Source organism: Elephantulus edwardii, unplaced genomic scaffold, assembly GCF_000299155.1.
Source record: "Elephantulus edwardii isolate Elephantulus edwardi_28Jun2011 unplaced genomic scaffold, EleEdw1.0 scaffold00015, whole genome shotgun sequence".
Taxonomy (NCBI): domain Eukaryota; kingdom Metazoa; phylum Chordata; class Mammalia; order Macroscelidea; family Macroscelididae; genus Elephantulus; species Elephantulus edwardii.
Window position 1 is genome coordinate 21,926,260 of NW_006399765.1, and position 15,631 is coordinate 21,941,890.

The 15,631-nt window shown below is 39.2% G+C and overlaps 1 protein-coding gene across 2 annotated transcripts in view; it reads left to right on the plus strand.

Annotated features, from left to right (window-relative positions):
• The window catches only part of CSE1L (CSE1 chromosome segregation 1-like (yeast)), a 28,873-nt gene extending 17,361 nt beyond the window's left edge, over positions 1 to 11,512 (plus strand). The window contains exons 13-23 of one of the 2 annotated variants that reach the window (XM_006881621.1): positions 570 to 706; positions 1,812 to 1,915; positions 3,714 to 3,811; positions 5,330 to 5,480; positions 5,621 to 5,829; positions 6,643 to 6,740; positions 6,838 to 6,923; positions 7,938 to 8,019; positions 9,473 to 9,619; positions 10,456 to 10,687; positions 11,422 to 11,512. In XM_006881621.1, coding sequence (XP_006881683.1) covers positions 570 to 706; positions 1,812 to 1,915; positions 3,714 to 3,811; positions 5,330 to 5,480; positions 5,621 to 5,829; positions 6,643 to 6,740; positions 6,838 to 6,923; positions 7,938 to 8,019; positions 9,473 to 9,619; positions 10,456 to 10,687; positions 11,422 to 11,511 — 1,434 coding nt within the window. In that variant the 3' untranslated portion in view covers position 11,512. The remainder of the gene's footprint in view (positions 1 to 569; positions 707 to 1,811; positions 1,916 to 3,713; positions 3,812 to 5,329; positions 5,481 to 5,620; positions 5,830 to 6,642; positions 6,741 to 6,837; positions 6,924 to 7,937; positions 8,020 to 9,472; positions 9,620 to 10,455; positions 10,688 to 11,421) is intronic. The other variant, XM_006881620.1, reaches the window with a different exon arrangement.
• The last annotated feature ends 4,119 nt before the right edge of the window (positions 11,513 to 15,631 follow it).

Consider the following 15,631-nt stretch of genomic DNA (forward strand, 5'->3'; position numbering starts at 1 on the left):
CAACATTGTGCTGAGGTTTATGGTGTCAGAAGAACAGTATAATTAGTACAACTACTAAATGCATCTTACATTTTATTGGAAAGTTTACAAACACATTGATTTTTCATTCAATAATTCGTATATTTTTTATAATATTAATCACCACTGATTAATGTAAAAGTATGTTCTAGATTTTTAGAGATATTTTATGATAGTTGACTTGTTTGGGCCCTTTCATCCTTTTTTAGAGAAAAGGGCACAAAGAGGTAAAATGACTTTTCCAAGAAATATTTGAGAGTGAACAGTATAGTTTTTAAAATTTGTGCCATTTTCATCTTTCTTTAATACTGTTATTCAGTTGCATGTTTATTTATCTCTAACATTTACATTAACATTTTAGTTTGTTAAAGTACTCAAGAAAAGAATGTGAATTCAATCTATAGAGAGGTGTAGGTGCAGACAATTTAATTTCTCAGAAGCATCATAGCCCATTGCAGTAGATCATTTAAAATTGTCACCAACCCTTGTCCTTTAATCGTATTTTAGTCTATATCAGTTTTTAATAATATATATATGACTCTATTTTTCAGGTACCAAAAGAGCATCTTTTAGTCTCTATTCCACTTTTGATTAATCACCTTCAAGCTGAAAGTATTGTTGTTCACACTTACGCAGCACATGCTCTTGAAAGACTGTTTACTATGAGAGGGCCTAATAACACCACTCTGTAAGTATTTCATTCCAACCATTTTGTTATTTTCTATCTCTGGATGGAGGACTTTTCTGTATTGTATCACAGGTATCTCTGAATAGGTTAAAAATACTTTTATTAGATAATTGAGAAAAGAAATGTGTACTTAACTACATTGTCTCATTCCAGAAGGATTAGAGGCAGCTTAGTTTGACAAGACAGAATTATGACAGAATAAAGTTAAATACATGAGAAAATTGGGACAGAGCAAATTGATGGAGGTAAGGTTAACAAAATTATGTCAGAGGATTTTGAATAGTAGATACACAAACTCCTGAAATTGTATTTCTCATTTCCTTGCAGCCAAGGCAAAAAAAAAAGGAAACTTCAGGAGTTAAAGTAGTCACAGTGTCTCTAAGATTTAGACTCAAGAGTTACTTAGAAAATAACACAGAAGAAGGTCCAGTTTGGAAAGAACTGCAGTCAGCAGTTTTCAGCAGCTTCATGCAGCAGTTATTTTCGCATGGCTGTGTTTGAGTCACTCTCTTGTCTGAGATAAGACACAGCTGAGTGGAAGTGTTTCTTAGGAAGTAGTGCTTGATCCAGTGATAAAATGTGGAGGACTAGATAGTCTGTTTATCTTTTGGCCATCCTGCAGTGGTATTATGAGTTTTAGCCTTGGGTAAGAGATGGATAACAGTTCTAGATTCTTTGTTCCATCGAGAACCTGGCATCTCAGTGATCAAAAGGACATACATTGAGGTGAGTTCCTATCTTCAGGCTCAGACTCTGTGCAGAAAATGATTCTAAATTATTCCAAGGAAACAAAGTAATGTACCAAGTAGCTCCTGAGAGTTTCAGTCATGTTATTGGAGTGATAAACCAAAGACAACCTTCACAATTTTAGGTTATGTTGAGCTTTCCTGGGTTTTTTTGTTTGTTTAAGTGATTTGATCTCATTTGCCTTCTTTTTGAGCGTAAGATTAGATATGAGAGTGTATTTTCCTGAACTGTCTACCAACGATGGGCTGCGGCTCCGTTTTAAGCTGAGGAGTGTGATTCTGTAGTTAGTTGCCAAGGATACTCCACAGGGATGAGCTCAAGAGTTGGTAGTGACTGAAAGCTGTTTTCTCATCTATAGCTTTACAGCTGCAGAAATCGCACCGTTTGTTGAGATTCTGCTAACAAACCTTTTCAAAGCTCTCACACTTCCTGGCTCTTCAGAAAATGAATATATTATGAAAGGTAGGCCGTTTCCCTGGTGTACAGATTATAATTAATCTAGATTATCAAACACTCTTGAGTCCATGCCAGATTACATGATTTTTTAAACCATTAACTATTTGCCAAGAATTCAGCATGGTTAAGTATTTTTAAATGCAGAATACTCTTTTGTTTATAGTAAATGAATGTTTGGGGTTTTTTTTAAATTATTATTTTTTTACATTTTAGCTTGATAGGAAACTTTCTTACAGAAAAAGCAGCAACTCCTTCCACAATACTGATCTCTCTGTCTGTCTCTCTATATCACCTTGTTCTTGGATACCTCTTTATGTCTTCGTGTTTATTGAATTTCTTGAAGATAAGGGTCAGATCATGTAGCAAGCATTCCTTGAGGGCCTGCTCATGGTAGCTAAGCTTAGTGAAACATGGTTGCACATGACAGACCCCACTCAGATCCTGCTATCACTGACAACGTTGCCAGAGACCAGTAGGAGAGTCTCCTGCTCCCTGACTTTGAGAACAGTCTCCATTTTATTCACTATTGCATCCCAAGAGCCTGTGGAGTCACTTTCAAAGACACTGTCCCTGGTGCCTTTGAGCCTGTCACAGCTATGACGTAGTAATCCTTTTGTTTGATGTCCGTTTATCTCTGTGAGGGCAGATAACTGGTTTGTAGACTTCAGTGCTGTGTGTTTAGGGTGTGCAGAAGCACTTGGGGTATACTGCTGTCTCAGTGACTAGCACTTTGTGAGTGAATGAAAAGGATTCCTTGCCGGCCCACAAGAGGAGCACCTGATTCAGCCTCTGACTTCACTATGAGAGGGAGAGCTTTTCTCTAGGAAGTGATGTCTAAACTGAGATAGAAAAGTAGCAATTGACTAGTTTCATATAAAGTTCGTGTGACTCAAGTAGAAAAAAAATCACGTTCAAAGTCTTGGAGTCAACATAAAAAAGTAGTGTACTTCTTTTTAGTTTATTATTTATCTCATATCACATGTTTTTTAAAACCATACCCACTGTCACTGACTTGGTTCCAGCTCAGCGACCAAGACTGTAAATCTTCACAGGAGGAGGCTGACAGGCGGCTCGACTGGTGGATTGCAATGCCAGCCTTGCACTTAGCAACGCAAAACAAACCACCAGCGCTTGTGGTCTTTCTAGGCATATGTTCAGGAACATAGTTTTTGTAATTTGGGCTCCTTGTTGGCTTTATGTGTATTTTTTAGATTTACTTTAGACTGGTCATTACTCTTTTTTGGAGAAAATGTGTGGCTGGTCTTCGCTTTCAGTTTCCTTGCGTCAAGGTCCTATTTCTTCTAGGTTTAGGATGAAAAATTCCAATTGCTGCTAAGAAACCAAGGCTCTTCTTCCCCTCCCATACTGCCTCCTCACACACACTCACATCCACTACTTCCTCACTTCTTCATCTGTTGCTTTAGTCACGTAGGAGCTCTGGAGGCATAGTTCCTAGCTGTTGGACTGCAAAACAAAACCCTCAAATCTCCGATGGCTTGAGTCCGTGGGAGAAAGATAAGTAGTCTCCCTTCTGATTTTCGGTCTGAGCCCTAATGAATGGCTGCTGTGAATGAAGAATTGACTCAGTGGCAACAAGTTTGGTTTAGCAGCTTCAGGAAACACCTGAATTATTTCCCAGCTAATTTTTGTTGCCAACCCAGGGATTTGAAAGGACGGGGAAATGTAGATAATCATTGCACTTGGACAAGCCCCTGAGGGTTGGTTACACTTCTCATTCTCTCTGTATTACTTTATTCTGAAGTTTCACTGACTGACTTGTTAATGCTGTTTTCATATTTTACAGCTATTATGAGGAGTTTTTCCCTCCTGCAAGAAGCCATAATCCCATACATCCCAACTCTCATCAGTCAGCTCACACAGAAGCTGTTAGCTGTTAGTAAGGTAATGGGGACTGTGAAAGTGCACTCACTCTTTTACCTTCTTTTCCAGATTGTCCCTCAGAATTCCGTGGCAATAGGTCAGACTTGGGAAAAAATCTAGGAATTCTTTTTTTTTTCCTTAAAAAAATCTAGGAATTCTAGTCAACACTTAATTAAAAATGTGGGGTTAGAGATGTATGGCAGTCACCTTTATGGCAGGTTTAGAAGCTCTAAAATGTGTTTATTCTCACTACAGAAGTAACATGTTCATTGAGGAAAAGTAAGAAGTTTTAAGTGATCTGAACAGACCACATGACAAGGAGTGAGAAAGGTTCTTTGCACTCCTGTAAGATGACAGCCTTAAAGTCCTTCAGGTGCTTCTGCACTCTTAGTCCAGCAAGAAAGTGTACTCTTGGTCTAAAATTTTACACATAACTTCATTTATATTTAAATTTTATATATATAAGTGTTAGAAAATCTATTTAAAGCTCATAGAATTCTTTTTAGATGATTATTCTATGAAATGAAGATAAACTTACAGAAAATAATCTGGAACAAGAAATTCATTGCCAAGTGGACTGGGAGAGGGAAGAAAATGTGTAGCAGTAAATGAATTTTTAAAAATGACGTATAAGGGAGCTCTGGTGGCTCAGTGGCAAGAAGCTGCACTGCAGTCCTGAAGGCACACGGTTCGAATCCACCATATGCTCCGCTGGAGAAGGAGGTGCAGTCTCCTCCTGTGTCAGTCAGATCCGATTTGACAGTACACAACAAGAAGGAAAAAGAAAAATATGACATACAATTTTAAAAAAATAATAGAAATTATCAGAAGAGCCTTGAAGAGCAGTTTTTCAGCTGTGTTTTAGGCAAAGGTTTTGGACAACTGTGGGCCGCGGGGGAATATGGAGAAGGGAAGGAGTGACATCCCTACCTTCCGTTCCCACGGCGCACACACTGCCAAGTACATATGCACTCTCATCTTCTGACTTTTCACGGTATCCTTTCAGGAAGGATTTTGTTAGAAGTAGCACTTGATTTCTTAAAAAGAGTTTGGAACCACTGCTGTTGAGGTTCATCATGATAGATAGACAGCAGTGCCCCTAGGATTGGAGTTTGCCACAGTCCCACAGGGCTGGTGGAAGAGCTAGAACATGCATGTTCCACACCTACTTGGTGTTGCTTCTGCCAATTTCTTTTGACTTCACTCTACAATGATGACTCTGTAGAGTTTAAGACAGGCCCTTAATATTCTGGAGCAGAGGATTATTGTTACTTTAACTTCCTACTAAAAAACTATTAGCAAGTATCTGGTGGTTTGTAGTTTAAAAAAAATTTTTTTTAAGTCAATTTAAAATTTTGGCATGCATGCAGTTTTTCTTGTAACTCCATTTTTTCCCTTAATTTTGATTAAAAGAAGAAATTACTTTCTTTAAACATGTTTTATGGTGATTAGAAAGATTTTTTTTTCATTTAAATACTTATACAGAGTTACTTGGCTCCTTAGAATAAATTAGCTTTAAAAATTGTTTTTAAATTTCAGAACCCAAGCAAACCTCACTTTAATCACTACATGTTTGAAGCAATATGTTTATCTATAAGAATAACTTGCAAGGCTAACCCGGCTGCTGTTGTAAATTTTGAGGAGGCGTTATTTCTGGTGTTTACTGAAATTTTACAAAATGATGTACAAGGTAAGTTAAAGGAGATTATCTTCTCTGATACGATAAAATAGCTATAAAATACGGCCTGCCAAAAATATGTGCCTTTTTATTTTTTAAAAAATAACATCCATTGATTCTGAAACTAACAACTGCTTTACTTTTATCAACAGAGTTTATTCCTTATGTCTTTCAAGTGATGTCTTTGCTTCTGGAAACACATAAAAATGACATCCCTTCTTCCTACATGGCATTATTTCCTCATCTCCTTCAGCCAGTGCTTTGGGAAAGAACAGGAAACATCCCTGCTCTCGTAAGACTACTCCAAGCATTCTTAGAACGTGGCTCAAGTACAATAGCAACTGCTGCAGCTGACAAAATTGTGAGTCACTCACTTACTCGGTATAGCTCTCTTTCTCGTAGGCTACAATCAGGATATAATTCTTCAGTAAAGATACCGTCTTGGGAATATTTAAAGGCCCTTTGACCTTCAGCCTCATAGTTCTGGGCCAGAGTGACACTGTTCTGTTAGTACGGCCACTTATGACCCCTCCCCTCCATCAGCACGCTCTCGGTCAGCCCTCTCACTCCAGGCTCTCCACTGTCACCACAGTGTCTTGATCTGGTTCTTTCTTCATCTTGGACAGGAATGTCTGCCCCCAAAGCATGTGCTGTGCTGCATTCTCCACCTCTTCTTTGTTTATGGTAGTGAGATCCCACTGGTTTAGCTTTGAGAAATTGAAGATAGCATTTTGCAAGGGTTTTTTAGAGACTATGTATTTATTGGTTAAAAAAAAGTTAATTTTTATTAGGCTTAGATACCTTTTAATAATCATCTCAGTGAGTCAAACGAGTTAAATTTTAAAATCTTAAAGGCTTATTGCATGATTTTTCTCACCTTCATACATTTTAAAGCTAGGCATTAAAAGGAAACTAACTCTTTTTAAACATGTATATCATCTCTTTACGAAGTGTTTGTGGTATAGTGTATTATGTATTGAGCTGCTAAACCAAAAAGTCAGCAGTTTGAATCCACCAGCTGCTCTAAGGGAGTCAGCTGTCATTAACATTTACAACCTCAGAAACCCAGTGGAGGGCTGCCGTAACTCAGATCAACTACACTAGTGGGTTTGGGTTTTGAAGAGTTATGATCTGTTGAAGTCCTTTTTCTTTTTTTCCCTTTGCTCTCATATAGCCTGGGTTATTAGGTGTCTTCCAGAAGCTGATTGCATCTAAAGCAAATGACCACCAAGGTTTTTATCTTCTCAACAGTATAATAGAGCACATGCCCCCGTGAGTATAAACAAATTCATTGTGAACTTAATCCAAGATTTTCATTAGTACTCAGAAAAATGCTATATTCATATTGTTTTTTCATTCACTTCTTTAGTGAGTCCGTCGACCAATACAGGAAGCAAATATTCATCCTACTGTTCCAAAGACTTCAGAATTCCAAAACAACAAAGTTTATCAAGAGTAAGTAATGTCATTTGTGTGTCTGTATGGAAATACAGGAAAGTAGCTAAAGCTTTGGACTGGACTTAGTTTTCTAGGAAAATACAAGAATATTAGTCACCTTAAGAGACATTTATTTTCTCTCAGTTCTGAAGGCTGGAAGTCAGAATTCAGGACATACTTTCCCTCTGTGACAGGGAAGATGTTTCCTTTCTCTGTTTCTTGTAACTGCTATTTTTTGGTGATCTTCGCACACTGCTTTCCCTGTTTGTGTGACTGTTTCCACATCTGCTCTGCTCTCCCCTTTTATAAACCAATCGCTCAGAAGGGAGGAGAGGCAACGTCACTCCTCCCAGTGACTGCTGACAACACCTGAGAAGTCGGCTTTCCAGGCACACTTTTAGTCATACTCTGGTGGATCAGGTTTCCTGTCTTTGGGGGACACAGTTCTTTCCATGACAGACTTGTTGGTAAAGAAAAGGCTACCGTGCTTCAGTTATATATTAAAGATTTTTTAAAATAGTTGTTTTCCACAGTGAATAAATGGAAATCCATGTTCTCTATAAACGTTCATTCTAAAATCTCAATTTAAAAAAAGAATAAAACATCTTAAGATTGTAAAAGGAAAAACAGTGTTATAGTGTGCCAAAGGAAAAAAAAATTTAAAAAATAAAATTTGTTTTCTAAATACTGAATCACTTTCAAATGTATTGTACCCAAAGTCATGCTTTGGAAACTCAGATACCAAGACATTTTTCTAATAACAGCAGTAGTCTATTAGAGGCCAAGGGCATTAATACCTTTTTTAAGGAATATATATATAGCTTTTTTGGTTTTGAGGATAAAATAGTAAAGATAGATTAGAAAGTTCTATCCCCAGAGGGATGGCAGACCTTCTTAAAAGAAAGTGAGAGAGGACTCTCTTAATAATGATAGGGTGAATTTGGCAGAAAGGACCTTTTTCATGTTACAACTTCAACCAGTTTGTCATGCAGTATATTATATATATTAACATTCCGTATCTTCTTCCAACAGGTTTCTTAGTCTTTATTAATTTGTACTGCATAAAATACGGGGCATTAGCACTACAAGAAATATTTGATGGTATACAACCCAAGTAAGTTTCATTTTATTTATCAAAGAAGAAATTACTTAGTATTTTTAGATTATTTCCTGTTTTTGATGCAGCAATAATATCTTTATGGGATTTTCCCCCCCCTTCTGTTTATTATTTTGGTTGGCTTTTTAGGGTTGTGTCCCCCCCCCCTTGTAGTGTTGAGTTGTTAAGATGAAAATTCCTGTAAAACATGGTTCTAATTCCCAAATTTAGTTCATTTTGAGTGTTTTTTAAGCCAGTGTTCTTAATTTAGTTGAAAAATTAGTATAGTTCCAGGAGACCGACTTTGTTAAAACAAACAGCTTAACTTTTTAAACAAGAAAAGTTTGGATCAATACAGCCTTGGTTTTAAGCATTATTTCGAGTAATAGTACAGAGGGGGGGAAGGGGTAGTGAGGGGAGAAGGAAGGGACTTTGGTGATCTATATAGGTAAGGAGTTGTGCTGCCAACCCGAAGTTCAAATCCACCAGCTGCTCTGCGAGAGAGAGAAAGATGGACAGGCTTACCCTGTGTGATTTATAACCCTGGAAAATGTGCTGCAGGGTCAGTTTGTTCCCACTAGCTGGCAGTGACAAAATGAGATTTCTCTGTAAAATGAGGTGTCAAATGGTCAAGGATAGCTAGAGTTGGGAGAGGAACTTAAGTAAAAGCTATGTATTGAAATTTTTAATAGCAAAGTAAAAAGTGTTTTAGCTCAAGTATTACCTGAGAATATGATTTCCAGCAATCTGTATCCAGAGCTTTAAAATGTCTTTGCTCTTTGATAGCCAGTTATTTTCACTTTCATAGAACAAAACATTCTATTACAGCTTAAGCAGAATTTCACATTATCTTAGGATCTTAAAAACTACTTGTCAGATGTTTGAAGCAGTGTAGAATGACCAAATAATTTTTGTACTTTGAAATACTTGGATGTTGTTGTGTACTGGCAAGTAAAGACCAACCCATAGCTGACCCTCCAGCAGATTTTCATGAACATCAAATGTCGCAGGAGGAGCTTGCCTGTCTTCTGTGAAGTAGCCGGTGGGTCTGTCCTGCGTGCCTTTGTGCCGGCAGCACCGTTCCTTACCGCGAAGCAATTTACTGCTTCTGAAAACCCACTGGAGGCTGAGTTTTAACTCGTTGGCACACAGCACAAGAAGCCGCCATCAGTACTCTCTAATATTTGCAAAGTTAAAGGTCTTATAATTAATTCCACTTGGGCAGAAATGGCAGCTTTTAAACTTTATTCATAAGGATTTGCTGAGTATAACAACTTATTTAACTAAAGAACACATTTATGTGCTGCAGTGCTGAAACAGCATGGTTCGAATCCACCAGATGCTCCGTTGGAAGAGGAAGGGCGGTCTCCTGTGCCAGTCAGATCTGATTTGATGGCACACATCAGCAACCAAAAAGAAATAAATAACACATTTATTGATATTCTATATTTTATTTTGCTTTGATTAATAGAATGTTTGGAATGGTGCTGGAGAAGATAATTATTCCTGAAATTCAGAAGGTGTCTGGAAATGTAGAGAAAAAGATCTGTGCAGTTGGCATAACCAAATTACTAACTGAATGTCCCCCAATGATGGACACTGAGTATACTAAGCTATGGTAAGTTCACCATTCTAATATTTTTGGAAATTACCTCTTCTGTTAAATTAACTATGTGTATTTTCATGAGGTCTGAGTTCCGATATTGGTTTCTCCACTGCTAGCAACAATCTTAGGTCATTGTTGGCCTGGAATGATTGTTCGTGGTTCTTAACTTTTTGTGAAGGTAATTATTGACCTCTTTGAGACTTTGATGAACATATTGTAGATGATCTCTAATACTGTTGATTGACAGAGCCCGACCAAACTGGCTGAGCAGGAACTAAAGTAGGCCAAGAGAAGGGACCTTGGGCTCAATGTCCGGTGCTTGAAGGTTTACTCTACCTCTTGCTTTTCCAGTTTTGTTTCCACTCTGATCTGGCAATTTGAGGCTTAGGTAACAGAAGGCCTCCTTGGCTTGGCTTGAGTCAAGGCTCTTACTAGTTAAGTCTGGGTCATATGAGGGAACCCTGGTTAAATGCTCAGCTGTTAACCATAAACTGCATTTTGAGCCCACCATCCACTTGGAAAAAGCTGGGACTCTGGGCCCTGTAAAGATTTCAACCTTGGAAACCATAATAGAGTGACTGTGAGTTGGAATCAATTTGATGAAAACTGGTTTGATTTGCGAGCTTGAGAACTCTAGGGGTAAAGTAGTTTTCCCAAAGTCTCAAAAATTTTTTTGTTGATAGAATAATTCCCTTCACAAATATTTTTTTTGTTGAAAGAATTGAGGAATGGTGTTGATCTTAATTTCAAATCCTACTCTTGGGATTATGAGTGTATAATTTTATTTTAGGAATTGCTACTTACTGTCTTAAAATTACTTCTTTTGTCTTAACATTCCTCCAATTCAGGACTCCTTTATTACAGTCTCTGATTGGCCTTTTTGAGTTACCTGAAGATGATACCATTCCTGATGAGGAACATTTCATTGACATTGAAGATACACCAGGATACCAGACTGCCTTCTCACAGTTGGCATTTGCTGGGAAGAAAGAACATGATCCTGTAGGTCAGATGGTGAACAACCCTAAAATCCACCTGGCACAGTCACTTCACAAACTGTCGACTGCGTGTCCGGGAAGGGTGAGTGTGTGGTTAAAGAACTGCATCCTTGGGGGCCTTTGCAGGAGAGCAGTAAGAGAGGGTAGTGCCTGTGTCACTGCTCAGGTTGAATTTCAGGCAGAACTTATTACTTTGTCATTATGATGGGCCCTTCTCACCTTTATGATGTACTGCAAATAGAAGTTGAAGCAAATTATTTTTGTAGTAACAAGAGAAGTGATGACTGAATGGCATTCAGTTTCTTTCCCATCAAGTATAGAAAGAATGCATCCATTCTTAGAATGTAGACCTATTTTCTTTTTAATTGCAGCATACCAAGAAATACTGGAACTTGGAGTAAACGTAAACTTGGCTGTACGGTTGATAATTAGCCAGCACTTTTCACAGAATCTTCTATTACCTGGTGATTTTTAGATTTACATAAATACATATAACAAATCTAGATGTAACCACTTTCTGTAATATACTAGCAGCTTCCAATGTTTATTTCTCCTTGTTTGAGAATTTTAGAGTAGGCCTTAGACATTACATCATTTAGGAATGTTCTTTTTTAAATGATAATAATTGAATCCGACAAATACTGATCTACTTTTTAGACTTAGCTATTTTTTATGTCAGCTATTTTTGATGTCATAAAAGTAACGGAGTCACTTTGGACTCTTTCACGGCCATTTTTGGCTTACTGCTGTCATAGAAGAGTGTGCTTGATGTTAGTGAAGGTCAAGTAGCCAAGGCCTGTTTCTGATCTCTTGCAGGTCCCTTCGATGGTGAGCACCAGCCTCAATGCAGAAGCCCTCCAGTACCTCCAGGGCTATCTCCAAGCGGCCAGTGTGACGCTGCTTTGAACTGCATTTTTCTAATGGGCTTATCAGCCTCAGATGGTTTATAAAGAGGTGATCATGTAGACCTTTGAGCCGAGCTTCATTAAAACAAAGCGAGTTTTCCTTTTGAGCTTGTCACAAATCCATCTTGTAAAGACTATTAAATGTTGCTTTTAAGCTGAACTTTGAGCAGATTAGGTGGTTTGTGTGCTCATAAATAAAAGTGAGTGACTTTTCTAGTTTGCGGCATTGAGGGACCTATTATTGATTGCCCTTGATTTGAGTTGAGCATTTTGCACTGTTTGGATAATTTCTGGTTTTGACAGATATTGACTGTGCACACTTGTCTTTTACTAAACCCATTTGTTTTAAGACTGTTGCCCTTTGTTATTTTTTTTCTCCTTTGTATTTTGTCTTGTCCTTTTGTGTGTTTCCTTAAGTTTTTGTTGGAAATGTGAGTAAAAAAGAAATGCTTCTATAATTTGCCAAGTGAAAGAATTTCATAGTTTTAAATCTGTAATTAGCAATAAAGAAGGCCTAAGATAAGTATTAAGACTATCCCAAGACCAGGTGTTCCGTGCTCTCTGATGCTTTTGTAATGAATTTAGTTCTCTTTTCATTTTCCCTTCCTGGAATCCATACAATTCTAATTTCAAAATAATTCCAATTTACCATCTTTTTTACTCAAAGGCAGCATAATGAACTCAACTTTGTGGCTTAATTTTGTACAGCAGTTCCTAGGTGGTGACATGAGCTTGAGGCCAGTAGTGTCCTCTGTGGAGGGGGGAGAAAGGCACTGCAGACCTCACAGTGCGATTGGGGAGAGGGCTGTAGGCTTTAACTGTTTGAGGTTTTCACCAGCGTCTGTTTATCAGAAGGTTTTGGAACCTTCAAACCATGATATCTTAGAAGCTTGCGATTCTAGGAGAAGCAATCCTAAGTGTACTTGAATCCCATCTAATAATTTGATGTATTGAAAGTGTGACATCGTACATACCAGTATTACTCTGGTTTAAGTCTTTATTCCTGGAAGAATTCTGAGAGACCATTGGAAAAGATTTTCAAATTGTAAATTTATTGTCTTCCAATGTAGATGGGAAGCAGAGAATTGATGACATTGCTTTATGTATGCTTGGACTCACTCCTAGCTGCTCAAAAGCGCTGACTTTGGGTTTATATTTTAACCTCTGAGGTCTTAATGTCCTAGATGCTTTCTTTAATAAGCTATAAATGAAAACTTCAATTTGAAGGCAGTTTGAATCCCACAGCAGTTCTGAGAGAGAAAGGTGGGCAGTCTCCTCCCGGGTGATTCCACCCTTGGAATCACAGAGGATGGTCAGTGGTGAGTTGATTCCAGCTCAGTGGCCATGAGAGAGAGAGAGAAGGCTGGTAGATTGAAGTTGTTGCCTTCCATGATTAACGGCTTTAGTGATTGTGGCGCAGAGAAGGATGGGCTGTATCCTTTACAGCCTCTGAAAACCCACTGGAGGGGCAGCTGTGAGTCGGTTTGAGACAAATGTCAAGGTGGATTGTGCTCCTTGCATGCCACAACCTAGACTAGCCCATTCAGACCTCAGGGCACCTGGGCCACCTGCTCCTCCAGGCATTCACCCCAGTTCTTGAGCTACAGGAAACCTAGATCTTCTGGCCAAAAAGGATTCTGGAAAAAGCACTGAGACTCTTTACTCCCTAAAAGCTCCCTGAGAGGGCAGAGGCTGGGCACCTCCCTGCTGCTTTTTCCAAAGGAACCTCTGGAGATCTCCCAGGTTTCATCAAGCCACCCCTCTTCTGTGGTCCCTGGTGATCACTCTGTGAGGCTGTGGTCTGAGAATGGCCACCACAGGTTTTGATGTCTGCCTCCGCCTCACCTTCCATTTCCATTATTTCTTTTACATTTAGTATAAGAACCCTGGGTGGTGTTGTGTAGAACTTGTCAGGCTGGTAATTAAAGGTCTGCTGTTCCAGTCTCACTCTGAGGGAGAATGATGGGCAGTTGCCACCTATAAAGATTTACAGCCTCTGAACGAGGGTCATGAGGAGTCAATACTGTTTACATTGCAGTCTCCAGAGCTCCCTTGTCAGTGGGCTAGAATCCATCACTGGTCCTCAAACTGACCCAAATTTGACCATAGGAAGACTCTTGAGGGTGATCCCTGCACCCTTCCCATCAGAGCACTAGCATGCGGAGACCCTTGAGATAGTCCAGGTTAATCTTGTTTTCCATTCGTAGATTCAGCCACTTCCCAAATTCTGGTTCTTTTTGTCTAATGGAATCTAAGATCTGAGCATTAGGAGGGCTCACTGCTACTGGATTGCTAAGTTTCCAGGCTCTACACACTCTCCTACCGTTCTGCACGGCTGTATATTTTTAAAGCACAATTAAAATGCCTCCACTTCTGCTAGTTTTCAGTAACATCCTGTTGCCCTCCAGGCCTCACCCATCAATCACTTGCTGCCACCTCTGCCTCGTGCCCTCAAGTGTGTTGTGGACACTGGCTCTGTTCAGCCAGGTCCCCCTCGTCCTTGCCTCCCTAGGCTCCAAGCAGAAGTCAAGAGCATTATGGGCCTGTAAGTGACCTGTAATACCTACTCAGCTGTTAGGTTGGGCCTCACGGACAGTGCTGCAGAAAGGGGACTGTCACTTTTTGCAGAGATGTTCTGAGGATTTTCAGGTGGACAGAGATGTCTTGTGTTCTTACCCTCCACCCCTCAGGGAAGTACTGCCATCTCTCACCTTCTTGTATGTAGTTGTCCTAAGTTGGCTTTAAAGATCTGGATGCAATTAGGACCCTGATTCCAGAATGCCCCCAGCTTTTGGATACATACAGCCAGAAAACTGGAGCCAAGCCAGGTACTTCTCTCAGAGTACCTATGCAGGTCTGATTTCTACCTGTCACAGAACTATGTAAGTATGCTACAAAGTAAAAACTCAGAAGTGACTGAGGATGGCTGCACATGTACAAGGGGCTGCTGTGGCCTAGGTATTCAGTGTCCCTGAAAGAACATGTGAAGGGGAGCTGACTCAGGGTGGGTGATGTATCCCTAACTGCTCCCCTCCCGTCCAGAGTTAAATGGCCGTCTCCTTCCTTTCCTCATTCTTATTTATCCCTGCTATGCTCGGTCACCTTTCATCCCTTAACACTATAACTTCCTAAACACTTGATTAACTCTACAATTCAATCCATATGCTGGTTTTATAGTAAAACTACTTTTCTGGTCTAAACCCTCTAAATTAAAAAACAAAAAACCACAACAAATTCTCCAACCACACTGGACTGTGGTTCTTCCTGATCAATCATTCTTCCCAGGAGTGTCCCACTGCTCCCTGGTGCCAGTCCCATCATGATGGGGTTTGTGTGAACACCATTTCTCCAGCCCAGGCACGGAACACTGCTCCTTCCCCTGGGCCCCCGAGAGCCAAGCCTGCATTCGACCACTCAACAACCTTCCTCATTTCTGTAGTCACTGTTCAACATGACCAAAACACTCATTAGTAGCTGTTTATTGATCAATAGTTTGATATAAAGTTATTTCATATCTTCATATTTTTGCCCAGATGGAATCACAAGCATTACAAATTTATTTTCTTAAAAATAAAAAAAGGGGAAGTGGGGTAGGAGGGAGCAATCTAGCAGTAGTGGCATTTAAGAATAAATTAACAAAAAAAATTTAGTATTACCATTTATTGGTGACAAACACTAACTTTTACTTACATTCCATGGGGAGAAAAAAAAATTTCCAGCGTAAACAAGAAATCAAAGCGGTACTTAACTTGCAAGACTCCCGTGCGTATCTGGCCCAGATGCAGCCCTTCCTGCACATCTGTGCACAATCAAAACAGCAAAGCAACAGTTTTCTACAGAAACACAGGTCATTCTTCTCAGCCCTCCATGGAGATGTAGTTAACAGTATAAAGCACTCAAGGAAAATCAACCTGCAGTTGTCTATGGACTACATGGGAGCGTCTCCTATAGTGTAGTGAGAGCTATGGGTCCTGAAAAGCCGTGTAGATATATGCACACAATTGGTTTCATAATCTTTAAAACAAAGATCAAAGTTCACTTGTCTAAGCCATTGCATTGACCAAAATAAAAATGGACCAAATCATTATATTTAAAGTTTAAAATTCCAAAAACCTCCAATT